The sequence below is a fragment of the Rhinolophus sinicus genome, linkage group LG10 (assembly GCF_036562045.2).
Source record: "Rhinolophus sinicus isolate RSC01 linkage group LG10, ASM3656204v1, whole genome shotgun sequence".
Taxonomy (NCBI): Eukaryota; Metazoa; Chordata; class Mammalia; order Chiroptera; family Rhinolophidae; genus Rhinolophus; species Rhinolophus sinicus.
Window position 1 is genome coordinate 55,545,887 of NC_133759.1, and position 27,684 is coordinate 55,573,570.

The 27,684-nt window shown below is 39.4% G+C and overlaps 1 protein-coding gene across 3 annotated transcripts in view; it reads left to right on the plus strand.

The window, feature by feature from the left end:
* The window catches only part of PTPRG (protein tyrosine phosphatase receptor type G), a 692,573-nt gene that overhangs the window by 458,455 nt on the left and 206,434 nt on the right, over nucleotides 1-27,684 (plus strand). For all 3 annotated transcript variants that reach the window (XM_019728372.2, XM_019728373.2, XM_019728374.2), the window contains exon 5: nucleotides 19,742-19,837. In XM_019728372.2, the coding sequence (XP_019583931.2) occupies nucleotides 19,742-19,837 (96 nt within the window). The remainder of the gene's footprint in view (nucleotides 1-19,741; nucleotides 19,838-27,684) is intronic.

The following is a 27,684-nucleotide window of genomic DNA, read 5'->3' on the forward strand; positions in this document are numbered from 1 at the left end:
TTTCTCTCTTCGCTTCTGTTGATTTGCTGCAAATCCTCGGCATGGTCTGGCCTGTAGATACATCACCTGCCTTCATCGTCACATAATGTTCTCCCGGTGTCTTTCTGTCCAAATTTCTTTTTTTTATAAGGACACAGTCACATTGGATTAGAGCCCATTCTAATGGCCTCATCTCAACTTGATCACCTGCAAAGACCCTATTTCCAAATTAGGTCACACTCACAGGTTCTGGTATTCAGGACCACAGCATCTTTTTTAGGGGACATGATTCAAACCATAGCATTGCATAAGCTCACCCACCTACTTAGCAGTAGAGACAGAATTCAGTCTCAACTCCCTGTGACTCCATAGCCCGAGGCTCTAACAGCTGTGCCCTCACACATTAGGGCAAAGGGTCCATATCCAAGTATATCATGCAAACATCATGAGCTGAACATTTTGGCCAGATAGGATCGACTTGGGAATATGCCTTGGTGAGAAGTGTTAGTCCAGTTGTCATGAAACTGGAGGTTTTGAATCTCCATTGAGATACAAGTTACGTGCCCTCTATTGTGTGCAAGAAGCATGCGGTGTCGTCTGTGTCGTCTAAATAGAACAGGGTCTCTTACCTTGGCACTCACATTCTGGGCTGGATGATTCTTTATTGTGTCACGTGCACTGTAGGATGTTTAACTATCATCCTTCGCCTCTCCCTGTTACATGCCACAACCCAAAATGTCTCCAAACATTACCACATATCCCGGGGGGCCGGAGGGGGGAGGGGGACAGCATTAGGCAGCCACTGGTTAGAAAGGGAGGGCTGGCACTTGCTGAGTTTTGCTTAGACGTCGTGTTTATGTGGAGCGGTGCTGGTGATGAGGGCGAGGAAGACAGGCCGTCCTTGTTGAACTTGCTTGGGGCTCTGTGGCATCTGTGGACATGAGAAGGAGGAAAAGAGAAAGCAGAGCTAAAGACCCAAAGCATGTTATGCATACTCTCTGGACAGTTGGAGGTGTTTCAAAGCAAAATAGTAGTTTTGGAATAAATTTGAGATAATAAAGATCTTTGTGGGGACAGAGCCCCAGAAAGCAGTTTCCAGGCTCTCGGCCTCACATAGACAGGTGCTGGCTCAGGTAGTAAATGGCCATCAACGGTGATTGGATGGCCATCAGCTGTGGCTAGTTGGCCGTCAGCTGTAACCAGTGAGCCATTGGCCACTAATATAACTGCTGTGGCTACACTAGCAGCAAATGGGGGCTAGCAAGAAGATGGTGCCTGAGCTAGCAAGTGGCGGAGTGTGGATTGCAGATTGCAGAGAAGCGGATTGCTAGTAAGTGAGATTGTTTGGCAGAGACAAATGGATGGCGCGTTGCGGATAGTGTGGCTCCTGCTTCCTGTTTCTCCAACCCAGCTGCCAGCGAGAATATAGTGGTATGACTCCCCTACCTATGGCTCCATGGGTGCGTCTTTTTGGCCTCACCATATCCTGTGTTCTCTTGTGGGGAGCAGGAGCTGAGACCCCGCCGGACGCCCTGCAGGACAATCTTTCATTGGAACAACAAGGGGTTAATCCATGTTTCAGAAAAAAAAAAAGCAAATGATCCTGATGGCAGACCAGAAGTTAAGGTTTTACTTACTGTTTGGGGAGATAGTTGCAAAGAAGATCAGAGTTTTAATGGGCCTTCCTACTTTGGGAGAAGGGGCGGTAAACCCTGCTTACACCTGCAGGACACCTTGTGATGTTTTTACCTTGTTCTTTATGGTGAGAAGCCATAGCCACTCTCAGCCAGACATGGCAGAACTGTCCAGAAATTCTGGTTTAAAGCTCACCCTCACCCTCCATCCTCCAGTTCACACTGTTTTCTTTTCTACTGCTCAGGAAGATGGAGCTTTTTTTTTTCTTCTTCTTCTTTTTGTAAAAATGCTTCTTTGTGGGTTGATTTGCCAGGGCACCCAAGGGACGTTATTTCCTGTGTTGGGGTATCTATACCCCAGGACATCCTTATGCCCCCCCATCAGTCAGTGCATTTTTCTCTTGTCATGGTTGTAGACACTGGTAACAGCCCAAAAAACTGGAAAATGAACTCAGAGCTTGACTGCAGGGAATGTCAACTAACAAAGATAACTCTGCCAAAGCAGTGTCTGTACAGGTTCACGGCTCCAAGAGCCAGTGTTGACGGCCTGGAAGCCCAAGAGAATGGCTTTGAAAAGGAAAGACATCCACCTGCTGTGCAGTTAACCCCAAAAAGGTAATGTCTGAGGACTCCAGATGGGTCCTAATGTGCTTTTGAAGACTCAGGAAACTCAGAGAGCTGTATGATCTGTACAAGCCTCTGCTTGCTGGCTGGGAACAAAAAAACAAGGTATCTCCGTGCAGCACAAATGGATAATCATGTGGAGGGACCCGTTGGTAGGAATTATTGAGCCCGCGTGTTAAAGGAGCTCAAGGTGGAGGCAGTTGAAGAAATAATAATACAGCTCAGTGCTCTAACCTTCAGAACAGGACAACAGGCTCTCTTAAGGTGGAATAGAATGCCCTGAATAAAAATAAAACCCCACCAGCAACCCCTTTGAAAATACAACAATGCATGTGCAGATGAATTTTCCGTAGCATGCAAATCCCCGTGAAGCCAGCCATTCTCTAAGCAATTCAGAAAGCAGGATGGAAAAGTGTGTTTACCTGGCCATAGTTCTTCACATAAGCTCTGTGTCTTTATTGTGCAGTGTCAGGTGCAACCCCGTTCCTAACCTCTTCTTGGTAACTGGGAGTGAGCATACGTTGCCTTTTGGTGGGGGGGGAGCTTGACAGTGTGATGACATTGAGATGTTCGGTTTAAATGTGTCTGTTCTTTCATTCAAAACCTGCCCTCTTCCCATTTGTTAGTATCCAGGTAGAATCTCCTGTGGATCGTGCCAGCCTTTGTTCTCGCCCTGTGTTTATGGCTCTGGGGAGTTTGTGTACCAGGGATGTGGGCATTGGTCTGTGCTGGGCTGTAGGACATGCTTGGGTGCTGCTCAGGGTGACTCTAGTAGGGCGTAGGGACCAGGTTGAATTCAGAGTCGCTAACAGCATGTAGCAGCTGGGACAGAGCCTGAAGTTGGAGCAAAGCAGGTGTGAGACAAACCAGGTGCAGGCTCCCCATGGAAAGAAAACAGCGCCCCGGTGACCAGAACCCACTGATGCTGACCTCTGATCCCCAGGCGAGGTCTCTGTCCTGCCCTGCCCCGCGTTATGGTGTCTGCTGGGCGTCCTGCCCATTGGGGACTCCACAGCAGCATGCAGTTCTTGACGGGCAGAAGTGAATCACGGGCATGTAACCAGCCCGAAGGGGCGCTCCCCAGGTGTCTGATCTGTGGCGGAGTAGCAGGTCTGGGTCCCGGACTGCTCACCAGCTGCTCGTGAAGCAGTTCCTACACTTTCCTAAGCCTCCCTTTCCGAGTCTGGAAAAGGAGGCTAACAACAGTGCCCCCGTCTTAGACTGGTCCTGAACATAGAACTTCCTGGTCTCTGTAACGTGCATGTCATAAGTGGAGCTCACAAAGTGTAGATTGTGATTTTTGCACTTGGACTCTTTCAAATTCTGGTTCCTCAGGACCCCATTCCACCTACCTTACTAGCAATCACCTTGAAACGAGTTCTGTAGGTTGCCCTCTAAAGACTGATACCACTCCTACAAGCCATCATCCATAAATAAACCAGGGAACAAGCAATAGCATCCTACAGCTGGCAACCTTGGAAGACTGTGGACTGAGGCCTGGTATGAAAAGACAGGTTTCTTGGAAGCATCGTCGAATCTCATGTTTGGAATGAGCATAAAAGCCTTCTGGTCAGGAGCATGAATGTGGGCTGTTAGGACTCAGGAGGTGGTTACTCTTGGTTGAGGACTGTGACCAGATGGAAGCAGGTGGGGCTCCTGCAGTGAGAGTGTTACATGGGTGAGCTCACCCTGAAATGTCAAGGTCACTCACGAATGCACTTACAACGTGCACTATTCTGGATGTCTGTCAGTGCTTACATAAAGTTTGGTAACAAATCTTGTCATCTCACGTGCAGTTTGGTCCCAGTGTAGTCTGCGTTTGTGGTTGCTCTTTTATTTATTATTTTAAATATTTACAGTAGAAATTCTTCTCATTGAAAGATCTTTAAACAGTACTGATCGTATGAAGTAAAAATTAAAGCCATTGCTTCATGCCTCTCTTTTCATTTTCAGTTCTCAGAGGTAACCACAGTTAAATTTTTGGTAGATTGTTCCAGGGTTTTTTTTCCTCCTTGTGTGTATTTCTGTATTATTTTTCCTTTACTTGAAAAATGAGGTGATCATGTACATCATGTTTTATAACTTGCCTTTTTAAAAAATTCAATAATATATTGGGGGCATCCTTGCATATCAGACATAGAATTGATACCATTTTTTCTTAAGAGCTGCATGATATCCCACAGTATGGATGCACCACAGTTGTTTAGTCCTCCTCCTATTGATTGACAGTGAACTTGTCTACAGCATTTTGCTATTATAAATAATGCTTTTTGAACTCCATGAATCTCCATAGTAACATCTGTGACACCGCTCAAATCCCAATTAAGGCAGCCAGTTTTAATCTTTTGATTTAAAATACCTTCTTCATTAAGATTTTGGACTGGAGTTTTGTTGGGATGACTCTCTATGGTGGCTGAATCTCAAGTTTAGAGATAGTGAACCAGGCTTGGCTTCCTGGGTAGACATCTGGGTGTGTTCAGTATTACATTATGTATTATGTAGGTTTAAGACAAGTAAAACATACAAGTGTTTGAGCACAATTGTATTTAATGTATAGTCTCTCTGAATGTGTTCAAGTATTAGCTAACAGGACGAGATATGAATGGAGCCAATTAATAACATGATTATTGGCTGACACTGTCTCCTGTAGATACTTGGCTTCATAAAGCTTTATGATAGTTTGTTGTTTTTATCCCCTCCCTTAAACTCTGTCTTTATTCCAAATTATTAATAGTTCCCTGCCAAGATGTAGCTATCAGAATCTCAAGATGTTCTCATTAATAGAGTTATTAACCCCCTTGCAAACCAGCAAGGCCTTCTCTGGCTTGGGCCCAAAGCTTGGAAAGCATTGCTTGGCTTTCTCTTAACGCTGAGGTTACTAGTTTGACAATGTCTGGCTCTCAGTGCCAGTGCCAGTGCGTTTTTTTTTTTTTCTTTAAAGCTCAGTATCTGAATAAATGGATGGGTAAAGAAATGGACTGTTGTTTGAGAAAAACAAGTGTATTAGATGGTTAATGGTAGAATCTAGGTGGTGCTATGAAGGTGTTCCAGTAATATCCTTTGATTTCATGTTAAAACTTTTTCATAGTGAATGTTGGGAGTGGGGAGAATATGAAGCCAAATGAGAAATGGGAAAATCTAACTCACAAAGGACTTGATCTAAAGTCGTAACAATCGATGAAGTTGGTACCAAGTAACGAGTTGAACAGACACTTACTTTTTATAAAGAAGTTTTATATCATATAATAGTTATAGTAATAATGAGGAAAAAGATAATATTGATAACATCCCATAGGTTTTGTGGCATTCTTATTTTCCCTGTGGTATTATATCCTAATACCAAGCCTATAAGGTTATATTTGATCATGAAACATTTTTTAAGTTATCTAATAACATCGTCTGAATTTCCCATGTTTGGAAACAGGGACCCAGAAATATTAAGTGATTTGCCCATGCTTTTGTTACCAGATGAGGCAGATCTTGAACTTGAATTTACATTTTCTAATCATACCTTTGCTATTCCACCATGTGTTCACTCTGCTTATAAGATTCTGAAATCCAAAATCGTACTCTGGGGAATTCATGCGAAGGAGGATCTTTCAGTCAAGAGAATTTTGAGCTCTGATCAAAGCAATGATGGTGGCAAAGCTCTGTCCGCCAGCGTTAGTGGTGACCAGAAGGCCTTCAGCCGCTTCCTAAAAACTTCTCCCGAAGTCACCCCTTTCAGGTCGTACCCAGGATGTCAGCAAAGCTGGCGCTTTGCCCAGCTTTGGGCAGCCTTGTTTTGCTCCCTAATTCGCTGGTGTTTTGCTGACCAAAGATTAGAATTAGTACTAATTCTGGGAGAATTAGTACTTTGTGTTTACTAGGTGTGCACACCGTAATTTTATGGCTAGGTAAGTGGGAAAGTATTATTAGTCTAAATGAATATGCTTTTCAACAGAGCAGTTGTGTTAAATGAATTGAATAGTGTGTGTAGATCAGAAACAGTGGCTCAGTCTTTCCTTTTTTTTCCCTCCCTCCTTTGGATTGTTAGTGAGCTTGAGTAGCTGTGTGTTTCATTGCAGCAGAAATTAATGAAGAGTGAATTGTGTCAAGGTGACATCAGGCATAAAGGAGGACCATCTCCTGTGTGCTGCTGGGCTGTTTGTTGTTAGGAGTTGGTCAATTCATTCCTCTGGAGCACTTTGCTGATGAGGCTGGTCTTCTGAGTGGCTCCCTAACCAGATCCACCTCTGTAGCAGTGCTGGGGATTTGGGTTTTGTTCTTTTCTTTTTCAGTTGTTCTTTTCTTTTTTTCTCATTTTAAAGGAGATCCCCTCCCACCATAAGTTATTATTTAGAGCCAGCAAATATTTTAGACAGTTGGGCTAAAACAAACCACATTTCTTGCCCCCAAACCAGGTCCCCTCCCTAGAGAAAACCACTCTTATTAGTTTGCGTTATTTTCCAGCCTTTCCTTTCCTTTCCTTAGTTCTGTGCATCTGCAGCTGCATACACAACTCATACAGTATTTTGTTGTTCGGGTTTTTCTAAGGCAAATGTGTTTTTATTTTCATCTTGACATTCTCCATTAGCAATATATCTTTGAGAACTTCCAATGTCAGTGCCTATTTGTCAATTTCTTTTCTCCCTTCCATAGATTATTTTACCAATTCTCCTATTTACTGTATATGTCAAATTTTTTTCCTGATACCAAGGATGGTGGGGCCAATGTACTTGTGTATTTGTCTTTGTATTTGCAACACTTGTGGCAAAGTCTTAATTTTCTGAATAAAGAGCATCTTTGAATTATAAAAAGGAAAAATCATTTTCAAAATGAATAAAGATCCACATTCTTTATTGGTTATTCTGAAAATTAAAAATGAGAACCTAAGTATCCTTCCAATGAGTAAAAAACAAGAAGGATCCATAAATCCACTGGTAGCGATGGGGTAGGAAGATTGGTATTCTCATACATTTCCTAGAATACCAGAGGTTTGTACCCTTTTCAGGGGCGGTTTGATCTATATCTAGGTATCTTAGAGAAAGGATTTGTGTTCATAGAGACATGATTATATATATATATATATATATATATATATATATATATATATATATATATAATGTATATTATATATATAAAATCATATATTATGTATATATGTATATTATATGATTATATATATATATATTATATTACATATATATATATATATGATTCTTAACCTTTCTGGCTTGCCAGAACCCTTGAAGATTTTGATGACATGAGATCAGGGCTGAAAATGTCGTGAAGAATTATCAGTACGTGGTAATGGATGAGACCATAATAGTTCATCTGACAAAAAGTGATAGACGCTGTCCAGTGCACACATGTAAGACCTTTGGCAGTATTACAGATATGCAGCTCTTCCGGAGGCCAGATCCGTGGCTCTATAAGTTTATTTCCCCCCACTCCACCAGTCATCTCCCCAAAGCTGCTGTCTGTAAGGGAGACTTAATAATGAAAGAGATTCTGAATAGAGTGATGATGCAACACATTTTCTCCCGTGGGAGAAATAACTTCCAGTCATTTAGTGAGTGCCTGATCCTGGGGCTAGCACCACCGTGGAAGAGCATACTGTATGTGGAAGAGTCTATCGTAAGGGAACCTGCACCAGAATGTAACAGATGACCTGAGGAGCAGTGGCCGGGTTTAAAGAACAGATATTCTAGTTCGGTTGGCGCAGCTCATTTCAAAAAGGCTTCACTGTAGAGATTGTCCTGAGAACACTGGAGGGTGTGGTTTTGATTTATAGAACTCAGAAGCATTTGGGAAGGCTCCAGGTTGTCTTGCATAGGTGTTCTCAGAAATGTTTCGCATAAACCTTTTTCTTATGGAGACATTGATTTGGCAGCAGCTGCATAGGGCACAAAGCAGTGTTCTGGATAAAACCACATAACTTTGTGCACAAGCTTTCTTGTAGGCTCCTGGCCGGGAGAAAGGGAGGAATACAACCGACTGTATCCTGGGTTAATTTTATCTACTTAATTGCAAGCTCTTGGCATCGTCATTTCCCAAAAACCTATTATGGGGTAGAAAATACAATATCAGAAGTGAGGAAAGAACTCTAATGGGAACTTTGGGTGAGTAAGTAACAAATAAACTACATTTTAGGTTTCTTATATTTTAAAACAGGAGACATATTGCTGATTCCTAGTTGGGTTTGAATGATTTATAACCTTTTATTTGTGGTTGAGTGTTGCAATCTATGTTGTCATGGAAATTCTATTGAATTTATAGGTCCATTTATCCAAAATGATTTTCCAGACTTCATTTCATGGTGAATCATATGGCTGTTACTCCCAAGTACAAAGCAATTTCTAAAAAGTTTCATATTACAAAGAGCACAAACACTGCGGTGGTTATTTTCGTGTTTTTGAAATACAAATGAGTTCCAGATGCACCTATGGACCCCCTCCCGCTCCACTGTGTCCAAGGTGTTAAGCTCCACAGCATTTCAGAACCAACTTTATGTATAAAATAGCGATGGAAGCAAGGAAAGGTTGTTTTAATAGAAAGGTACTACAGGAACTCTCGTATGAATAGGTAAAAAATGGTCTTGAAATTACTGGTTTTTGGGTGGGGGCAAGACTGCTCTCTCAGTCTTTGAGCCCCATTGCAGCAGACATGTGCCTCCCACCCCCTTAAAGTTCAGTCGTAGTGGGAAAGGGAAAGAAAATCAAAATGCGTTGCCATATCCATTGACTCGATTTCATGTGACAGTGGGTGTAGACAGTTGAGCAGCCTTCCTGGCCTCTACCCACTAGATGCCAATAGCATCTTCTGCCCACTTGTGATGACCAAAAATGTCCGTAGATCTTGACAAATGTCCCCTGGTATCCAGAATCACCCCTGGTTGAGAACCACTGCTCTGGAAGCTTTATGTTAGGATCCTAGAAGTAGCTAATGGGTAGTTCTCATTGCTAATGAGAATTCTGGTCAGGTTGTTGCACAGAGAGGATTTTAAATATGTGGGCGGTGCAATCAAATGCCTGGGTTTGAGTCCCAGTTTTATTACTTCTTAGACAAAATTTAGTATTCAGCCTTAATTTCCTTTTGTATAGCCATAGACTGGAGAAAAGAATAGTACTTAACCCCAAAGATGATGGGAAGGATTAAAGGAGTTAATTCATTCATGTAAAATATTGTGAACTTTGGATACATTTCTTTCTTTTTTAAAATAATTTTTAATTTTTCAGTTACAGTTGATATATGATATTATATTAATTTCAGGTATACAACACAGTGATTAGACATTTATATAACTTACAATGTGATCGCCCCAATAAGTCTAGTACCCATCTGACACCATACATAGTTATTGCAATATTATTGACTATATTCCCTATGCTGTACTTTACATCCCCATGACTTGTTTTTATAACTGTCAGTTTGCATATCTTAATCCTTTCCCCTTTTCCTTACCTCCCATCTGACAACCATCAAAATGTTCTCTGTGTCTATGAATGTGTTTCTGTTTGTTTGTTTTTATTTATTTTGTTTTATAGATTCCACATATAAGGAAAATCACACAGTGTTTGTCTTTCTCTGTCTGACTTATTTCACTTAGGGTAATACCCTCTAGCTTCATCCATGTCACATGTCTCTTTGAAGTAGTGTTTTGGGTGTCTTCAGTTAAATACCCAGAAGTGGAATTACTGGGTCCTTCTTTGTCTCTTTTTATAACCTTAGCTTTAGAGTCTATTTTGTCTGATACAAGTATTGCTACCCCAGCTTTTTTTATTTTTTTTTTCCATTTTCATGACATATCTTTTTCCATCTCTTTTCTTTCAGTCTGCATGTATCTTTTGATCTAAAGGGAGTCTCTTGTACTCGCAGGCAGCATATGTAAGGGTCTTGTTTTCTTATCCATTCAGCCTTCCTGTGCTTTTGATTGGAGCACTTAATCTATTTACATAGGTCTGTAGTTATTGCCATTTTAATATTCTTATTTTTTTATTCTTCTTCTTAAAGACGCCGCTTTAACATTTCTTGTGATACTGGTTTGGTGGTGATGAACTCTTTTAGCTTTTTCGTGTCTGGAAAAGATTTGGATGCATTTAAGCAGCCCTCGTGGAATGTTTTATGGAGGAGGCTGTCTCTTGGACTCATTTGCAGTGTCTGCCTGAAGGGAAACAGTGGGAAGAAGCAGGGCTTGGTCAGCGTAATTATTGTTTGGTCCTAGGCTGGCATGGTTCTACAAACCAGAGACAGTCACCTTAATTTGCTCTATCAGACAGGTAATTTCTCTCTGGCCTTACCCTGTGGTTTAGAGTAGCCTCTGTCGAATCAAATGGGTTTAGGGCAGAGAACCAAACTAGGCCCTGCTCTATTATTGGGTGACATTATACTTTTGGTTATCCCAGTTTTAAAAGTGCACCTATTTTGCTAATATTATTTGTTTCTTTTTAAAGTCTAATATACAAAGGGAAAATTCACAAATATTAAGTGTACAACTGAGCAAAATTTTATACTCTTGCAATCAGGCCCAAGATCAAGAATGGACACTTACTGGCACCCCCACAACCCTGCTTCCAGTTGCTGCCCCCCAGGGGTAACCATTGTGCAGTTTCTAACTGCATGGGTTCTCCCTGATTTTGCACTTTATTCCAATGGACTCACATGGTATATCCTTTAAAATATATATATAGATAACTAGATATGTCTTATTTGGCTCAGCATTGTGAGATTCGTCTATATTGTTACCGGTAGTTGTAGTTCATTCCATTAGATATTCCATTGTGTGACTATGTCACAATTTTTTTATCCATTCCATTATTGATTAGCATTTGGGCAGGTTCCAATTTGCTATAGCCCTTTCACTAATTTATTTGTATTTTCCCCCTTTAACTAGTTTTTAAATACATGTGAATCAATTGGAGGCCTACAGTGTGCCAGGTGCTTTTCCTGTCATTTTATTTAGTCCCCACTGTGATTCAGTGATGTATTTCTTTTCCTAATTTACCCATGAGAATATTGAGATTCAGAGAGGGTGACTAACTTCACCTGGGTCACACAGCTACTGCTTACTGCCCCTTTACCTGAGTATATTAAGGGTACCTGGCTAACATACCGCCAGATGCTGAACATACCTCATTTGTGTTCAAGCTATGCTGAAATGTACAAAATAACTCATGAATCATGCGCAGTAAATTCCTGAAAGACTCAACTAACTGTTATAAGCAACAGCCTGAACTCTTCCCTACCAAGGGAAAATTCCAAAGATTAAATATTTATTTGACTAATCAGATGCATCACAGAGACAGAAATTCCAAAAATCAGCTAATAAATAGACTTATAATGGCATAAACAAGTTACACACCGAGACTTTTAAAAGGGATCCCAAAATCATCCTGACACTTGATTGTATATGAGTTACAGGTCTGGTGTGCAATTTGGGTTCTTCTCCAAAATTTTGGATTCCTGCTGTAAAGTAGATGAAGACAATTTCATGTTATAGGTCAAGTGTGAAAAGGAAATAATTAGGATTAGTGCACTCTGTGATTAATGATATTGTATAAAGCAAGCATTTGAGAATGTTTATCTAAATGCTACCTTGCCTGCAAAGAGGCTGAATACCTGCTATTCTTGGGAGCCTAGTTCTTCTAAAAATATTCTTCCCGTGAAGGCTATGTGAAGCCCACAAGTAAATTTCTCTACTACCCCTTGTGGTATGACTCATTGGGATGTTGGCTGGCCTGTGGAAACAATTTGTTTTCCTCTTAATTTACATATCTCTTCTGGTCATAAAGGAAGTAATAAAGATACGTAATGATAAAAAGTGAGAGCTATTTGGTTTGTTCTTACTTTTCCAAAGCATGTGAGTAGTGAATCTATTACAATGATCCTATGAGGTAAGTATTACCTCTATTTGACAGAAGGAGTCACTGAACCTTAGAGATCTCCAATGTCTTCAGGATACAAATCAGATCTAATGCTGTAGCCCGTGTTCCTTGATCTTCACTTAATATCACCCAGTCGTTTTGGCTGCCAACTTCATGTACATTTTTCTGTAAGTCACAAGAGAGTGAGCTGAGTTGCAACACAGGCTACATACATTCTCTAGGAGAGAAGCCTGTTAGAAGAGGTGAATGGGGAGGACAGGGCTCAGAGCTCGGAGAAGCTCTGAAAGTAACTGGATTGCAGAATGGTTTTACAATGTGATACACAGACACATAAACATACATATGGGTGTGTTGGCTTCAAATCCATAGTGACTTTGGGGGGTGTATTAGTCAGGGTTCTCCAGAGAAACAGAACCAATAGGGGAGATAATAGATATAGGAGGGAGGGTCAGAGAGATGTACCTCTCTTTTATGTGTGTGTGCATGTGTATATGTGTGTGTGTGCGCACGCACGCATGTATATGTGGGGGGGCGGTGGCAGAGAGAGAGAGAGACTGAGTTCGTAAGGGATTGGCTTACTCCGTTCTGGAGGTTGGCAAATCTGAAATTTGCAGAACAGGCTGGAAATTCTAGCAAGAGTTGCAGTCTTAAGTCCAAAGTCTGGAAACTTAGGTAGAATTTCTTCATTGCAGTTTGGATGCAGAATTTCTTTTACTTAGGGAGACCTCAGGCTTTCAACTGGTTGGATGAGTCCCCCCCACGTCATGAAAGGTAGTCTGCTTTACTCAGAGTCTGCTGATTTAAATATTAATCACATCTAAAAAATACCTTCACAGTAACATCTATAATAATGTTTGACCCAACAACTGGGCACCATAGCCCAATCAAGTTTACGCACAAAATTAACCATCGCAGGGGATAAAAATATAATAATGACTCTGTAAAAAGGTAACTGGGAGTAAAAACTGTTCGTTGATATAAAATACCCATATCGTAGTTCTGAATTCAGAGTGTTTGTGTTATACATTTTTATATGATATGTATAGTATGTATTTGTCATTTTTCTCCATGATTTAAATGAATAGATTTTCTTTTGTTGGAGTATTAAAATTTCAGGCAGTTGCTTGGGTAGGAAATTGCTTGAATTTCTTGTAGATAAAAGAGAAAATAATATAATCTGTGTTTAGCAGAACCATACCTGGGGCCACTTAGCCATTTCACAGTGATTTTTGGCATATATTTGCATTTTCTTCAGTGTTTTCTCCTTCAGTGTAAATCCATTTGTTCTCTTACTATTCTCATCTCTCCTTGCTACTCATTTTCTTACTGATTCCTTGAGATAGCAAGAACCTCATTATTGTGTTTGCGGCTTTATCATTGGGCAATCTTTGCTGCCTCTCAGAGTCCCTCCTCATTCACTCCACAAATAAATCACTGGTACTTAGAATGAGCAGCACTGTTCAAGACCAGCCTTGCATTAGGCAAATAGAGTCCTGCCTGCATAGATCTTCCTGTCTGATGACAATGGCAGAATCAAGAATTAGAGCATGTTGTGTTGAGTGTGTGTGATCTGGCTTAATGGTAGTTAGGGTACAGCATAATCTAAAAATCAGATAATATCAAGAACCTGTATATGAAAACCTCAATTCTGGCATCATCCTATGCAAATCTTCTAATACGTGGAACCAGCAGTTCATTACCTGTGTTTGGATTTCTACTGTGCCTTCACTACACATTTTTTTATTCTTAGGCAACAGTTTCCTGTCCACCACCATGTTCTCAGCCGGCTTAACTAATTACTTGGTTAGCACCGAGTGTGCTAAAAAATACATCTCACCTCTTCTGTTCTGTTACCTCCTGCCTCCTCTGTGATTTTTAATTCTTGCTGTTGCCTTTTCGGTCGCCATCTTTATCTCATCCTTTTTACATCTCACCTATTATTTTCCTGTATCTTTTCTTGGGGGTTCTTCCACTCTACTGAAGATGCCCAACAGTATTCTGGAAATGTCTACCAAATGGTCAGTGGATTGCTTTTCCTCTGAGCTATCTAAATGCTCTTTCCCTCCTTAATTCATCATGAAATTTTCTTGGGCCATGTATGTGTGTATTGAAGAAATGTAAGTTTTTTGAGAGGAAAGTAAAATACAGTGCTTTCTAACTCACCAAAGAAGGTACTGTTGGATTTTTCACTCTTGTGTTAGGATTATATCCTCTTGCCACCATTAGGATGGAGATGTGAGAGCTGACTAACATCAGAGAATAGAAAGTCCACCTTCAAGAAAATGTCTCACCCATTGCCTGTATTATTTTAGTGTTCTTTTAATATATACCTCACTTGACCATGAGCCATTTAATTGCCTTATGCTTTTTTTGTGGTACATTTACCTGTGACTCAAGTTTCACATTCAAAACAAAAGTTAACTTATCTCTTTATTGATAGTTTAGTCTTCCCAAGTATAAGTTGTGTCTTCATCTGTCATAATGCCTTATATTTTATAGGTATTAAGCAAAAAATTATGCCTATTGAAAGGAAGCACAGTGATTAAGACCTTCAGTAGGATTGGAAAGATGAGGTGTCTATCCCAACCCTACCCTCCTTCCTTAAGAGCTTTGTAAATTTAGAAATCTTTGCTTTCTTTGGCTGTAAAATCAGGATCATGGTGGTAGCTACCTGAGTGAGTGTGAAAGAATGATGGTAGTACAGTTCCTGGCACACAGTAGGCATTCACTACATGTTGGAAAAGCAACATTAATAAAAATATAGAAGGCTTTAATTTTCAGATCTGTCGCTTTTTTTTTTTTTTTTTTTACATTTTTAAATGACTTCATTTATATGACATTCTGGGAAAGGCCATACTTAAGGATAGAGAGCAAATTAGTGGTTTCCAGAGATTACATGTGAGGGAATTTGGAATGATGGAATTGTTCTGCATCCTGATTGTTGTGGGGTCACATTTATCTATACATGTTGTAAGAATAAAGGGAAACTTCATTTAAAATGGAGTAGGGTGGCCAGAAGAGGGAGCCCCCATGCACTACAACTGGACATCAATCACAAGAAAAATAACCAATTGCTGACCTCAGCAGGAGACTGCCTACCTTGCAAGCCAATACTACTTTACTGCTTCAGTAGGAGGGAAGAATTCCTTATTTGCCCAGTAACAGCTCAGCCAATGAGAGACTGTCACCACCCTGAATTCTCACTTTCCTCCAATGGCCTTTCAGATCTGTTGCTTTCTATTCATTCAGCTTAACACACAGAGTGATACAAATAGGAAACCAGGCATATAGGTAGTTTTTACATCAAATTGCAACTATAGTCATTTTAAATGCAAAGCAGGAGAAAGGGAACCTAAGTGTTCGTATTATTGTGACTGTGTACTTCATGTTAACACCCAACAACAGTAGAGCACCCACTGCTGTCAACCCTGTGCTCACAGTACCGATTTCATCTTTCCCATCGCCTGGCAATGTTGCCATTCATTCAGGCATTTTCCACATCTATCTTTTAGCACATGCTTCCTGGTCGGTGCTGGGGCTTTTCCCCCCCTGTAAAGTTCTATTTTCCAAATATCAGGTTATGCGTTATTATGTTTTATAGTATCTACCACCCTGATCTGGCTAGAGACATGCCTGGGGGTTTGTCCATTCCAGCCATTTCACAGGTAGAATTCGATGAGTCATCCTGCCTTCTGATTCTTGCTCATGAGTATGAAAGATTTTTCAGAACTGTTCCCTGATTGCACCCTGGTGCTCAACAGTCTACCAGTGGCTTTTTAGTTGAGCTTCATGTGGTTTGTTTTTGTTGTTGGGAAGACTTACATGTCTCATGGCACTCTGCATGGTGGAGGGACATCCATTTATACAAAGTTGATCCAGCTTTCCTTGCCTTGCAAAGAGGGTCTGGTTGAAATAGACAAATATAGGCTTCAGCTGTGTAATTTTGTTGAAGAACCAAAGTGTTCTAATCTCAAACATATTTAGAAAACACTAAGAGTTAACATTATTAGGTCTTAAATACTATTCCTCACTAAAAGGAACCAGGCTCACTCAAGAAATGACCAGTTTTAGGACTGGAGCAGAGCATCTGTGCCAGCTAATAATAAGGTGTTAAAAAATAAAAAAAAGTGGGAACGTGGCAGAATGACAGAGGAATCTGAAGAGTCTGCTAGTGAGCAAATCTAAGACAGTTTGAGCTTAAAAATAAATACTGGTAGTAATGGATTATAACTCACTGAATAAAATAGAAACAAAAACAAATGAGTTTCTGTTGATATCAATGAGTGAATGAATGAATGAACGAACGAACGAACTGTGGAGAGGAAAGGCTATTTCTTACATTAGAATGCTATTAATGAATATTGAAAGCTGGTAGAGTTAAAAAATAATCAATGGATACTAAAACTAGTGGGTGAAAGTCAGACGAGGAACAGGATATTTATGTAATCTCAAAATATCTCCCTACAAAGTACGTTTTAGTTACAAAAGGAAAATTAATAACTTTAAAGTAGAGAGGCCTAGCAGGCATCACCTTAACCATGTGATCACGTTAAACACCCCTCTTGTTAGAATAAACACACTTAATGTGCTTCCTGATATGGTACACTGTGAAGACAACAATATTAATTCTGGGGTAACCTGTCCAAAATGCACCACCTAAATCTAATCATGAAAAACCATGAGACAGACCCCGCCTGTCCATTTCACATTGCCAAAGTAAAGAAAGAAAGGCTGAGGAACTGTTCCAGATGAAAGTTGGGGTGGGAGAGTGGTCTGTATAGAGACATGATAACTACATGTAAAATTTGATTGTATATTGTATTCCTGGACTGAGAACCAAAATAATGATCTAGAATGAACTTATTTGGACACTTGCCAAAATTTGAAAACGCACTGTATATAGTATTGTATCAAAGTGAAATTTGCAAATTTTAATAATTATACTGTGGTTAAATAAGAGAATTATACTCATTCTTAGAAATTATGTGCTTAGGTATTTATAGGTAAAGGGGCATATTTTCTCCTATTTCCTGCCAAATGATTCAGGGAAAAAAAATTGCATGTGAGGAAAGAAGATGTAAGTGGGGCAAAATATAAATAATTGGTGGCAGTGGGTGCAGGTCGTGGGTGAGGGAACAGTGAAAGATCTCTTTCTTGCTGGATTTTTGAGATCTTTTCTTCAGCTTAGTTCTCCACGTTTCTTCCGGAGGATTGCTATACAGTAAGCGTCACTTAGATTCACATTATTCAAAAGAACACGCTTTGGGGAATGCTGAAAGGAAGGCTCTGAGTATAGTTCTTGACAGCAGGTACAGAAAGTTGATGGCTGCTCAAGATATTTAATAGCCACCACAACACCTTCCAAAGATGTTTCTGGAAAATAGATTTCCAGCCTCTGCCCAAATTTGTCTCATCAACAATAACACTAAAACAACTTAAAAGTCCAATTTACTCAGCAAAACTCCATGTACTTATTGACTCTCACATTTAAGATAGCTTCAGAAGTTCACATAATTCAGTAGACGACAACTTGAGAGAAACAGCAAGGAAAATTGATATTTCAGACTTATGCTACTGTTCTCTCCATGAGACATTTTATTATCCTGATGGGTGGAGCCATGACTCAAAGACGTTTTCTAAAAATGAATTTTCTCATCCAGTTGTAAATGAAAATGCCCTTGAAGAGGCCTTAAAGTATTTTGTATCACACGTTATTCAGGTGATACATTAAACAATGCCACCCTTACCCATGCACTGAAGAATAAGAAAACACTCTGGGAACTTACTTAATTTGAGGGCCTGAGTTTTAAAAGGAAAGTGAAGTGTAATTTTCTGAATATGCTTGTATCAATTTTCTTTCTTGGGCTAGTGGCAATGTATCCAAAGAAATTCATTCAGTATTAAACTGTTTTAATCTGTACCTCATTGAATGGATTTTTCTCATTGTGAATTCATGATGTCTACAGCTGTCCAAACCTAAAGGCAACACATTTGTAAGAAGCTGCCAGATTCAGCTGGAATTTACAGTCTGAGAAAAAAACAATTCGCTTTGAGAAAGAAAATCCTAGACAAAAATCTACCGATCTTTCTCCTAGCCACTTGGGTACTTGAGTTTTCCTAGAAAGTGTCCTGATTGGGTAACCTGATTTCACCCTTCAGAAAAGAAATATCACCTTGCTCTTAACACCTTGGTTAATTCAGTCAGCAGGACTCTGTTTACCTTTGAGCTATTCCCTCAGCTAATCTCTGCAACTTCACTTTCCCCTCTGGGAATTTATCATTCAGTATCAAATCTCCAAACTCTACTTGGGGTGTGGTTGTTCCATCTATTACAGAAAATAGCGTCATATCATTTGGAAAAGTGAGGAAGCAGAGGTCATAGAAGAGAGCTAATGATACAGGAGATTTGATTTTCTGTAAGGAGTAGATTCAGTCTAGAAGAGTCAGTGGAATTAGACATTTTCAGGTCTCTATCAAATGTTAGCTTTACAATATGGCGGCGATGGTGGTGAGTTGTTGAGACTGGTGGGGTCTAATGTGGTGCTGTATACTATACACTACACTCACTCATCTGCTCCCCATATCCACCCACCAAGGGCAAGTACTTGATTCTGTACATGAGGAAGCCCGTGCTCAGAAATTAGCTTGCTTGCCTGAGGTCTCACAGGCAAGTGAAAGAGGGAGCTGGAATAGGAGCCCACATCTGTTATTTTTATCATAAATGTGGGCTCAGGAGACTACTCTGTGGTCCATTTTTCTTCTCTGAATTGTATGAAATATCAAGGAGTGTTCAAGCATTAAAATTGTATAATGAATTTAAGTTGATTTATCGGTGTTCTGCTTTTTGAATGAGAAATTTTAGCCAAATGGAAGAGAAGGTCTTTAAGGTTGGGAGGAGAGCACCTGAATTTTATACTCTTTCTCATGTTTAATCTTAGCCATGTTAACATCAGCTTTCTGAAGTACCATTTCCTCATCTATAACTGAGTGTAGTAATTTTTGCCCTGTCTTCACAGGGGTTGTTAGATGGATTAAGTGAAATAATGTATGTGATGACTTTTTGCAAACTGTAAAGTGTAAGGCATTGTTACTAACATTACCGTTATGTTTCTTTGTGGATTCAAACAAATATTCCATTTAGACTACTTCTCAAGGCTACTGAGAGGACCCTTCACATTTATTAGAATGGCCAGTGTTTATAAAGATGCACCCATTTGAGCCTTTATCATTTTAACACGTGGACTGAATCTCACAGGCTTTGTTCACTTTCTACTTCAAGATGTTTAACTCCATTAAAATTTTGCTTCTTAATAGGGAACTTTCATGACATGAGTACTATGTAATAGGAAGGTGTCAGTATTGTTTATTTGGGGGGCTCCAAGAAGGCATCATTGTTATGTGAGAAGATGTGTGTTTTAGCAATACCTGGTGAAGGTAAGTGGAGGTAAAATGGTACGATGATGATATGATGCCTGGGGTTTGCTCTCAAATACTTTAGCAAAGAAAAAAATACAGATAGATGAATACATTTGACAAAATTATAGTAAGTGGGGGAATCTGGGCTCATTGTATTATTCTCTCTACTTCCATGTAGGTGTCAAAATTTTTCATAATACATTTTTAATTGTTCTTTTACAGATGCAGATTTTCTTTTACAATCCAGACGACTTTGACAGCTTTCAAACTGCAATTTCTGAAAACAGAATAATCGGAGCCATGGCCATATTTTTTCAGGTAAGTTAACAGTGGCCCAAGTACTTCACCTAGAGAGTTTTCAGAGTAGTTTTTCTTAATTCACCAAATTGTTCTATGTTTAATGAACGCATCTGTTTTCTCGTTCACACCTGTCTAAATGAAAGATACTTCATATTGTCTGTTGTGTGATTTAAAATGTAAATAAGTATGTTTAGAAACATAATGAAAATTTTTGCATGAATTATTCTGATTTTATTGCTACTTGACTGGTGCACAGATTGAAGAACACATTTATCATCTAAGTTACTTCACTGCTGAAGCGTTCTGAACAGGTTCCTTCAGCATATTAAGAGGCTGATACAAAAAAAAAAGGTGGTTTTCTTTGGAGCAACTTTAAAATTTGACATTACTTGGAAGTAGATTAATAAATAGCATCAGTCACTTCTCTAAAGAGATCCCTTTTCTTTCCCTCCCAGAAATCCCTATGGCAACTCAAGTTTTATTGAGACCATTTCCACGTTAGTACTTTTATGATTTCCCATCCTTTCTCTCTTTTAATGTGTTTGCATTTATGAGAGTTCTTGGCTCATGTATTGATTCTATACCTAAAAGCCAAACCTTGCATCCTTCCACAGATAATGCTGTCCAGACTTTTTAATAAGTCAAATCAGATTAAAGTAGTGTTGATCATTGGGTGTCTTGACAAGTAGCCTAGAGGAGATCTGGTGCTTTTTTGTGTGGAAGGTAACCTGAGTTGTGGGTATGTGACTTGTCTTTCAGTTTCAAAATTTGCCTGAAGACTACATAGAGGTGCCCTTTTTACCAGAGTCATTGTGGGAAAATGATGTCTTTCTGACAACTAAAGACATCAGAACCTTTTCCATTATGGGCCTTTACCCTCTGTCTTTTGGGGCAAGCACCTTTGTCATTGAGCTGGAGCCATTTTTATTTGGAGTATGTTAATTTCACTGCCTTTTTGAGTGTGTGACACATGATAGATGATTCTCTCCACTGCTCATCTCTCCCTCTTAGCTACCCTCTCGCTCTCCCTTACCTTTTTTGGGATAAAGGCTCAAATGGGAGATTATATGTCAAAAATTGAAAAGGCTAATATTCTACCCAAACATCAAAAGCAATAGGGTGGTGGTCATCGGCATTGGTTATGGCATTTGTTTTCAAACTGTGGGTTCTGACCTACTAGTAGGCTATGAAATCATATCTGTGAGTCCTGACCAGCATTTTAAAAATAATGAATAGAATGTGAAAAACAAAACAAAACAAAAAAAACAGAAAATATCAGTGTATCACAATAATTTGTACAACTTTTATTTAGTTATTTACACACAGAGAGACATACTGTGTATGTACTGGGTCATGTTATAAAATGTATTTCTTTTTGTGGATCATGGTCCGGTATTTTGGAAGCCATCTGTTTATGCTCTGTATTGGGCAGATCTCCCCATTGTTCTCACTGTCCCCCCACCCATCTCTTTTCCCTGATTACTTTCATGAACCACAGTAGAGTAGTGTTTTAAGAGCTATTCACTGCCGTGGAAAATATTTGCTTTTGAATCCCATCTCTTGTACTTAACATAATGGTGACGTAGTTCTTTAAACTTTCCAACCTCAGTATCCATATCTGTGAAATGGGGGTACCAACTTTACATTATCAAGTTCGTAGTAGTCATTAAATGAAATCTGTAGCATTGGTCCTGGCACAGAGCAGACACTTGGTAAATGCCAAATTCTGTGTATCCATATCCATCTATCTCTGTTGCTCTGAGACCCCATGGGGTATGTGTCGTCTGCGCATGAATAGAAGTCTTTCCTTGGCATTGTCCTGTGGGCAGCTTGCTTGGGTTCTGCCTGAAGCCCTCTGCTTCTAAAACATGATCAGTCTGTCTTTGGCAATACTGGGTCACTTGAACCATTCTTAACCAATGCCCACTTACATGGTTAATCCCTTGTTTTCTGTTATTGTCCTCTTGGCATGCTGCTTTTCATGTAGCTGGACCTCTATTCCTACAGCCCTGTCATTAAATCTAAGCCCTGCCTCCTTCTCTGTCATGCCCACCACGCCTGCTCCAACCAGGTCCTAATCTATAGGTCACCTTTATTATAGGAAAATAAAATTTAAAAATGTTTTTATGAGTACTGGAAGGACGCATTCACAGCATGCTCTACCCCAATGCTTTCTATTTTCTCAGCTCTATAAACGCTTGTTAAATATAAGAGCAATTAGACTCTTAGGTAGGCAAGGCACATTAGTGTACAAACCAGCAAAACACCTCACTGTGAAATCTAGGTTTTGACTTTTTAAAGGATTTGTGGGACACGACTACTAGCTCACATACAAAGAAATTTAATGTGTATTTCATCTGGTATGTTCTTATCTAAATTTTGGCTTGCTGTCCTCCAGACACAAAATAGAGGGCATATAATATAAAAGAGAACAGAATTTTTTTTAGGTAGTGTCGGTGCTGAGCTTCTTCCTTTGTTTTCCACGTATGCATTTATGCATCTGAGCTCCCACTGTGACATGCAATGGAAATCTGTTTTATTGTTATTTTAATTTGGCAGTCTAGTTAGAGCCTATATTTTGAGATCTTCATATTTTGAATCTTCCTATAGGAATGTTAAATTTGGGAGTTTGGTATTTCTCCTACAGTAGTCAGTTACAATCGTGATATACACTTCCAGGTTCAAACCTGGCATCTTACATTTCAGTTGTGAGAAAATATTTATCATCCTTTCAGCACTGATTCCGTGCCAGGAATGCTACCAGTTAGTTGCTCCATTAAATACAATAAATGCAATCAGCTCCTGTCCACTGGGACCCACCACAGTCCCGTGTGATTATGACTAGAAAGGGGAGTGGAGAAGCTCCTCCCCTTGGCCAGTGGCTGTGCTGACTCAGTGCTCAGAAACCCACATATTCATTATCCAGAGGGACACGAGGTGAGTGCCACGAGCCCATGTCTAGGCAGGGCTAAGCCCCACATACGTGTTGTTTGTAGCCTTGATGCTGACTTACTCCGTACACTAGAATAATTTTTTTACACTGAAATTTTCATTACCTTTGTTTCTTTTTTGCCTCCTCACCATATGCCTATTATCCAGGCAATTTCGGCTCTCTCACTGCCTTTGCTGTGATTGGATATGATGACATTCGTGTTTCCAAAACACCGAAACAAGCACAAACCTGGGGGGCACGTGGTTGACCAAGGAACCATCTATTGGCCTAGACTAGGGTTGCTTGCAGATGGTCCTGTTGTGGCTCACAACATGCTTGTTGGACTTGCAGAGTTCACAAGTCTTTTCTTTAGTTAAATATGGAAGATTTTATGTAAGATGTCCAGATGATGTAACTAATCAAGATCTGAGTAGTGGCCCACTGGCTATCTACTTTGGAGGGGGTTTGCATTCCCATTACAGCGTGGTCTCGGGCAGTGTTCTTCGTGCTTTCATGTCAACATGATCTTAAGATCATGACCCCAGCCGTTACCCTAATCCCTTTGGTTACAGCCAGAGTTGAAGGTCAGTGTCAGGGCTGAAAGTTGGTCAGCTGGATCTCTCCTGAGTGTTTTGCGTGAACACCAGTGAAGGAAGGAAGGACCGCCTCCATGTATGGAAGATAGCAAACCATGGTAGCGTGTCCAGTTGTGTGCATTTGGGCCCACACAACCTCTAGAAGGTGGATTCTCTTCATAGCCACTGCTGAGTGGAATCTATATTACAATTTTCCAACACGTGTTAGTAATGTGTCTGGAGGAACAAGCACCTGTTTGATAGTTCACACACATCTTTGGACCAACATAAGGGAAAGGAAGGGTGAAGTTTGACTTTAAAGGCTTTATAAATAAATTAAGATAAGAAATTGGCAAGGGATAGAGATATTTGTTGTTAAACCACTAAAGAAATAATTAAATGCTTATTTAGCTAATTTATGTAAGTACAAAAATTCAAATGATTGTTTTCTGTTTGTTAAAGTGGAACCTCTGTCATTCTTTACTGCTAGCCTGATTTGAATTCCTGTAAAAATGTAAAATACCAAGTCATTAAAATGCTCTTTTAAAATAGTCTATTATTCTGATAATACTCGACATGGGTTATCTGTCTGTTTAAAGAAATAAAAATATGAAAACCTGTGTTTATAAGAAAGTTGAAATGACAGTGGAATGATTAGGTAATTTGTAGAAGGATACTTTGCTTTGAGGGGAAAAAAAGATTTAATGAGTTCTGATTTAAGTTTATAAAGAGTACCCAATACTCAGAAAGACTTTACCTCTAACTAGGCCTATATTTTTTTAGACCTAGAATCTTCTATCATCACCCTCTGAATTGGGTTCTGATTTGGTTTTTCTTTTTTCCAATCTTTTCTTCCCCATTCTTCATGAACACTTCCCTCTCTCCATTTTCCCACCAGATTGAAAGGCCTTCTAACCGTGTAATCATCTTAATGGATTTCAGTCTGATGCTCATAGAAATGTGATAATCCCAAGCTTTTTTTAGTTTTGATTATTGTGGTTTTCTAGCTTTGATTATTGTGTTTTTTCCAAGGAGCACATGATTATCATTGAATTTATGATCTGGAGGGGAAACATCTCTTTGATTTTACGACTCAGTTGCCATTGTTATTTAAATGCGTGAAGTTTTATTTATATTTCCTGATTCCATTGAACTTTGGAATTATACATGCATGATTCTTGAAGAGCATCTATAATACATTTAGAAACTTTTGTTGTGTGTGATATTCTTTCTAGCTTCCTTGTTAGACCTCTTTGGGTGTAGTCTGAATATTTGCATCAGACACAAAGATATAAAATTTTTATCATGTCTGCATCCAGAGGCCCAGTCAATGGCATATTTCTTGTACATTTAAGAAATAAATAAATTGCGTCCTGATTTATTTATAGGTTGTCTTAAAGTATTTCTTTGTTACAGCCTATGTTCAAGAACTCTATTGAGGTTTCTTCATTTAATGTTTGCAGTTTTTACTTCTGCTGGGAGAGTTGAGCCCCTTTGCACCAGTATTTTTTTTCTTAATTTCTATTTAAATTTCTACCTAGAATCTGACTGCAGTCATTTGGATTTCCCTAAGGTCTATGCAGCTCACTTTCCCCCTCTTCATTTCTGCCCTTTTTTCATCGTTGGAAGCAAACTTAAAAACTGAAATGTTTCGCAAGTTGCTACCCCATTCTTTAGATCATGTCGGTGGTACAGACTGCTTAATTATTTTTCTCCATCTGGAGAGGCTTAGTAATTAAATGAAATGGCAGCACCTGGGATTATTTATAGACACGGAGAAGGCAGGAGGGGTTCTGGATGACTCATCCATCCAGGGCTGGCTAGGATGTCTTTCTCTCCACTTCCATGCATTTCACCTCCCCTTCCCCCTGCCCCCAGAGATAGGTGTGATTTGTCCTTCTTTTAACCCCGTGTTTCCTTAGCCTTCCATCTTGCGTTGAAGCTATAATTGTACTTACCTTCTCCTGCCTTCGTACTGTGAGATCATTGAGGACTGGGGGTCTTAACTTACTCATTGCTGCACCTCTTGCAAATGGCTAACTCTGGGACTTGGTTGTGCAAATACTTAGCTGAATTCAGTAGAAACATCCTTGATTGGCAAGGAACAACCTGATAGCCTATCAGCCTAAGGGTATTATAAACAGGTAATAGGTTGTATAGACCTGAGAAATACTAAGATATAAATTCTTCAGGGTCAAGGTCCATGTCTTCTTGTTCCTCTTCTCTTTGTATCGCACTACCAACCATTCCCTAAACCTCACATAATGTCTTAAGATGAATTACGGTGCAGGGCAGGAAGTATGTACTGAGTACGACTGAGTTTTAGGAACCTTCTCAGGGTGCTTACCACTATATTGGAAAAGCATATATCTAGGTGGCTAAGTAAGCTTCACCTAAGAAAGATGATGGTGATATCAGAAATGCAAGACTCTTGAGATGGTCAAGGAAGGACCTTAAACTGAAGGTTGTGAGTCGGCTGATTCATTGAGGATGGCGACTCTAACTGGGGCTCCACTGGGTCTGACATGATGTTAAAGGGATGCATCTCTGTTTAGGCCTGTAGTTGTGAAAAAGCAACAGGGCTTTAAAAATCTTAAAAGTAGAAGTGCGTTCAGAGACCTTAAAGAAGTGTTTCATTGCTAAGAATATGTGGATGTATCTGTGTCTGCGAATGTTTTAATAAAGTTTGCCACCAAAATGCTTTTATCTCAGTAGATGGTGGGTGGAGAAACTTTTTTTTATTATTATTATTTTGCTCTTTTTCTTTGTGGCTTGCTTCTGTCTCTCCTATTTCTTTCCTAGGGTCTCTCTGTGATAATTGATGGATCAGTTTCTGTGTGTTTCAGCACACCTGTATGTATGATTCTTGCTTTTTCTTGCTCTTGCCAGGTCTTTACATGTCTATGTTTGTCTCGTTCTCCCTTTTCTCCTTCAGATTCTGTAAGTGAACAAAATGTTTCCGCATTCATTCATGCTCTCATTTGCTAACTCATTGGCTCATTCTACAGTATTTATTAAGCACTTTCTCTGTGTCATTCTCCATGAACATGGCAAATGTATCCTCAGAAGTGTAGCCTGCCCTCAAAGTTGTTGGGGAACTGTAAGTTTTGAAAAGGGTTGGCCTTTGAATTCTTCACTAGTAGCAGTATTTTGTCATCGGGAAATAGAAGATGGAGCAGGTTAGGCAGATGAAATATCGAGAAACGAATACAGGAATTATATTTTGTGTGTAATTCCAAAATAATGAGTATTTCATTTTCAGTTTATGAAGTTCCTGTTTGTGAATTTTAGAACTTGACTCTTTCCATTTTTCTTCTTTCTTCCATTTTTCTACATAGCGAAGCACCACTGTTAAAGTATAAATCACTCCTTTTATTCATGGTGACATAAATTGGTCTTGTTACATTTTTACCATACTGAGGAATGTTTTTCTTTTTTAAATGAAGAATACATTTTCTATCATTGCTATAGGTCTTTTTTTTTTTTTTTTTTTTTTTTACTTTTAACTGGTCCTGTTGGTGATGTGAAACAAGGACCCCCACTCCATAAGAAGGGAAAGAGGGAGACAGGGAAGTAAAAGAGAGGGGAAAGAAGAGAGGGAAGGGGAGAAAGAGAGATAAGAAGGAAGGGGGAGAAGGAAGGAAGGGAAGCAAGGAGGGAGGGAGGGAAGAAAAAAATGGTAATTACACCCATCTATCAAACACTCACAAAACAAACAAACAAAAACAACAACAAAACCCAGCAACTGTTTTTGAGTTAGAGAACATATGAGTTTGTTCCAGGGAATGGTGGTAGGTTGTTAAAACTTTTTACACTGCTTTTCAGGATAATTGCAGTAAACTAATATGATTCTTAATTTATTCCTTTCCAGTTGCTGCTGTTTGAATATCATCCCTCTCACATTTTCCACATCCTTGCTTTCATCCAGTTATAAGTTCAATTCTTTCACTACATTACCTAGAAGTATAATTTCCAAATGTTTTGGGTTGACTGAGAAGACTTTTTTATACACACACAAAAATTAAAATACATATGTTCCAATTAAACTATTTTAACAGCTAATTGATTTCATAGGACTTGCCGTTAAGTGAAGGCCAGAGTCATTTTTAATGTTCAGATGCAATTTTGGAACAGATTTGTGGATGTACAACATTGAATTTATAGTCTATCAGGTGTTTTCAGTACATCTCATGTCTGCAAATGGCCTGTAATTCAAATTTCCTCTTAGTGGACATTACAGAGGACTATTTAATAATTGGCGAAGCATTACGTAATTAAGAGACTTTGAGGTCTTTGAATGTGACCCTATGAAAATCTTCTTTAATTAAATCATTGCAGTTCAAGGACAATTACCAAGT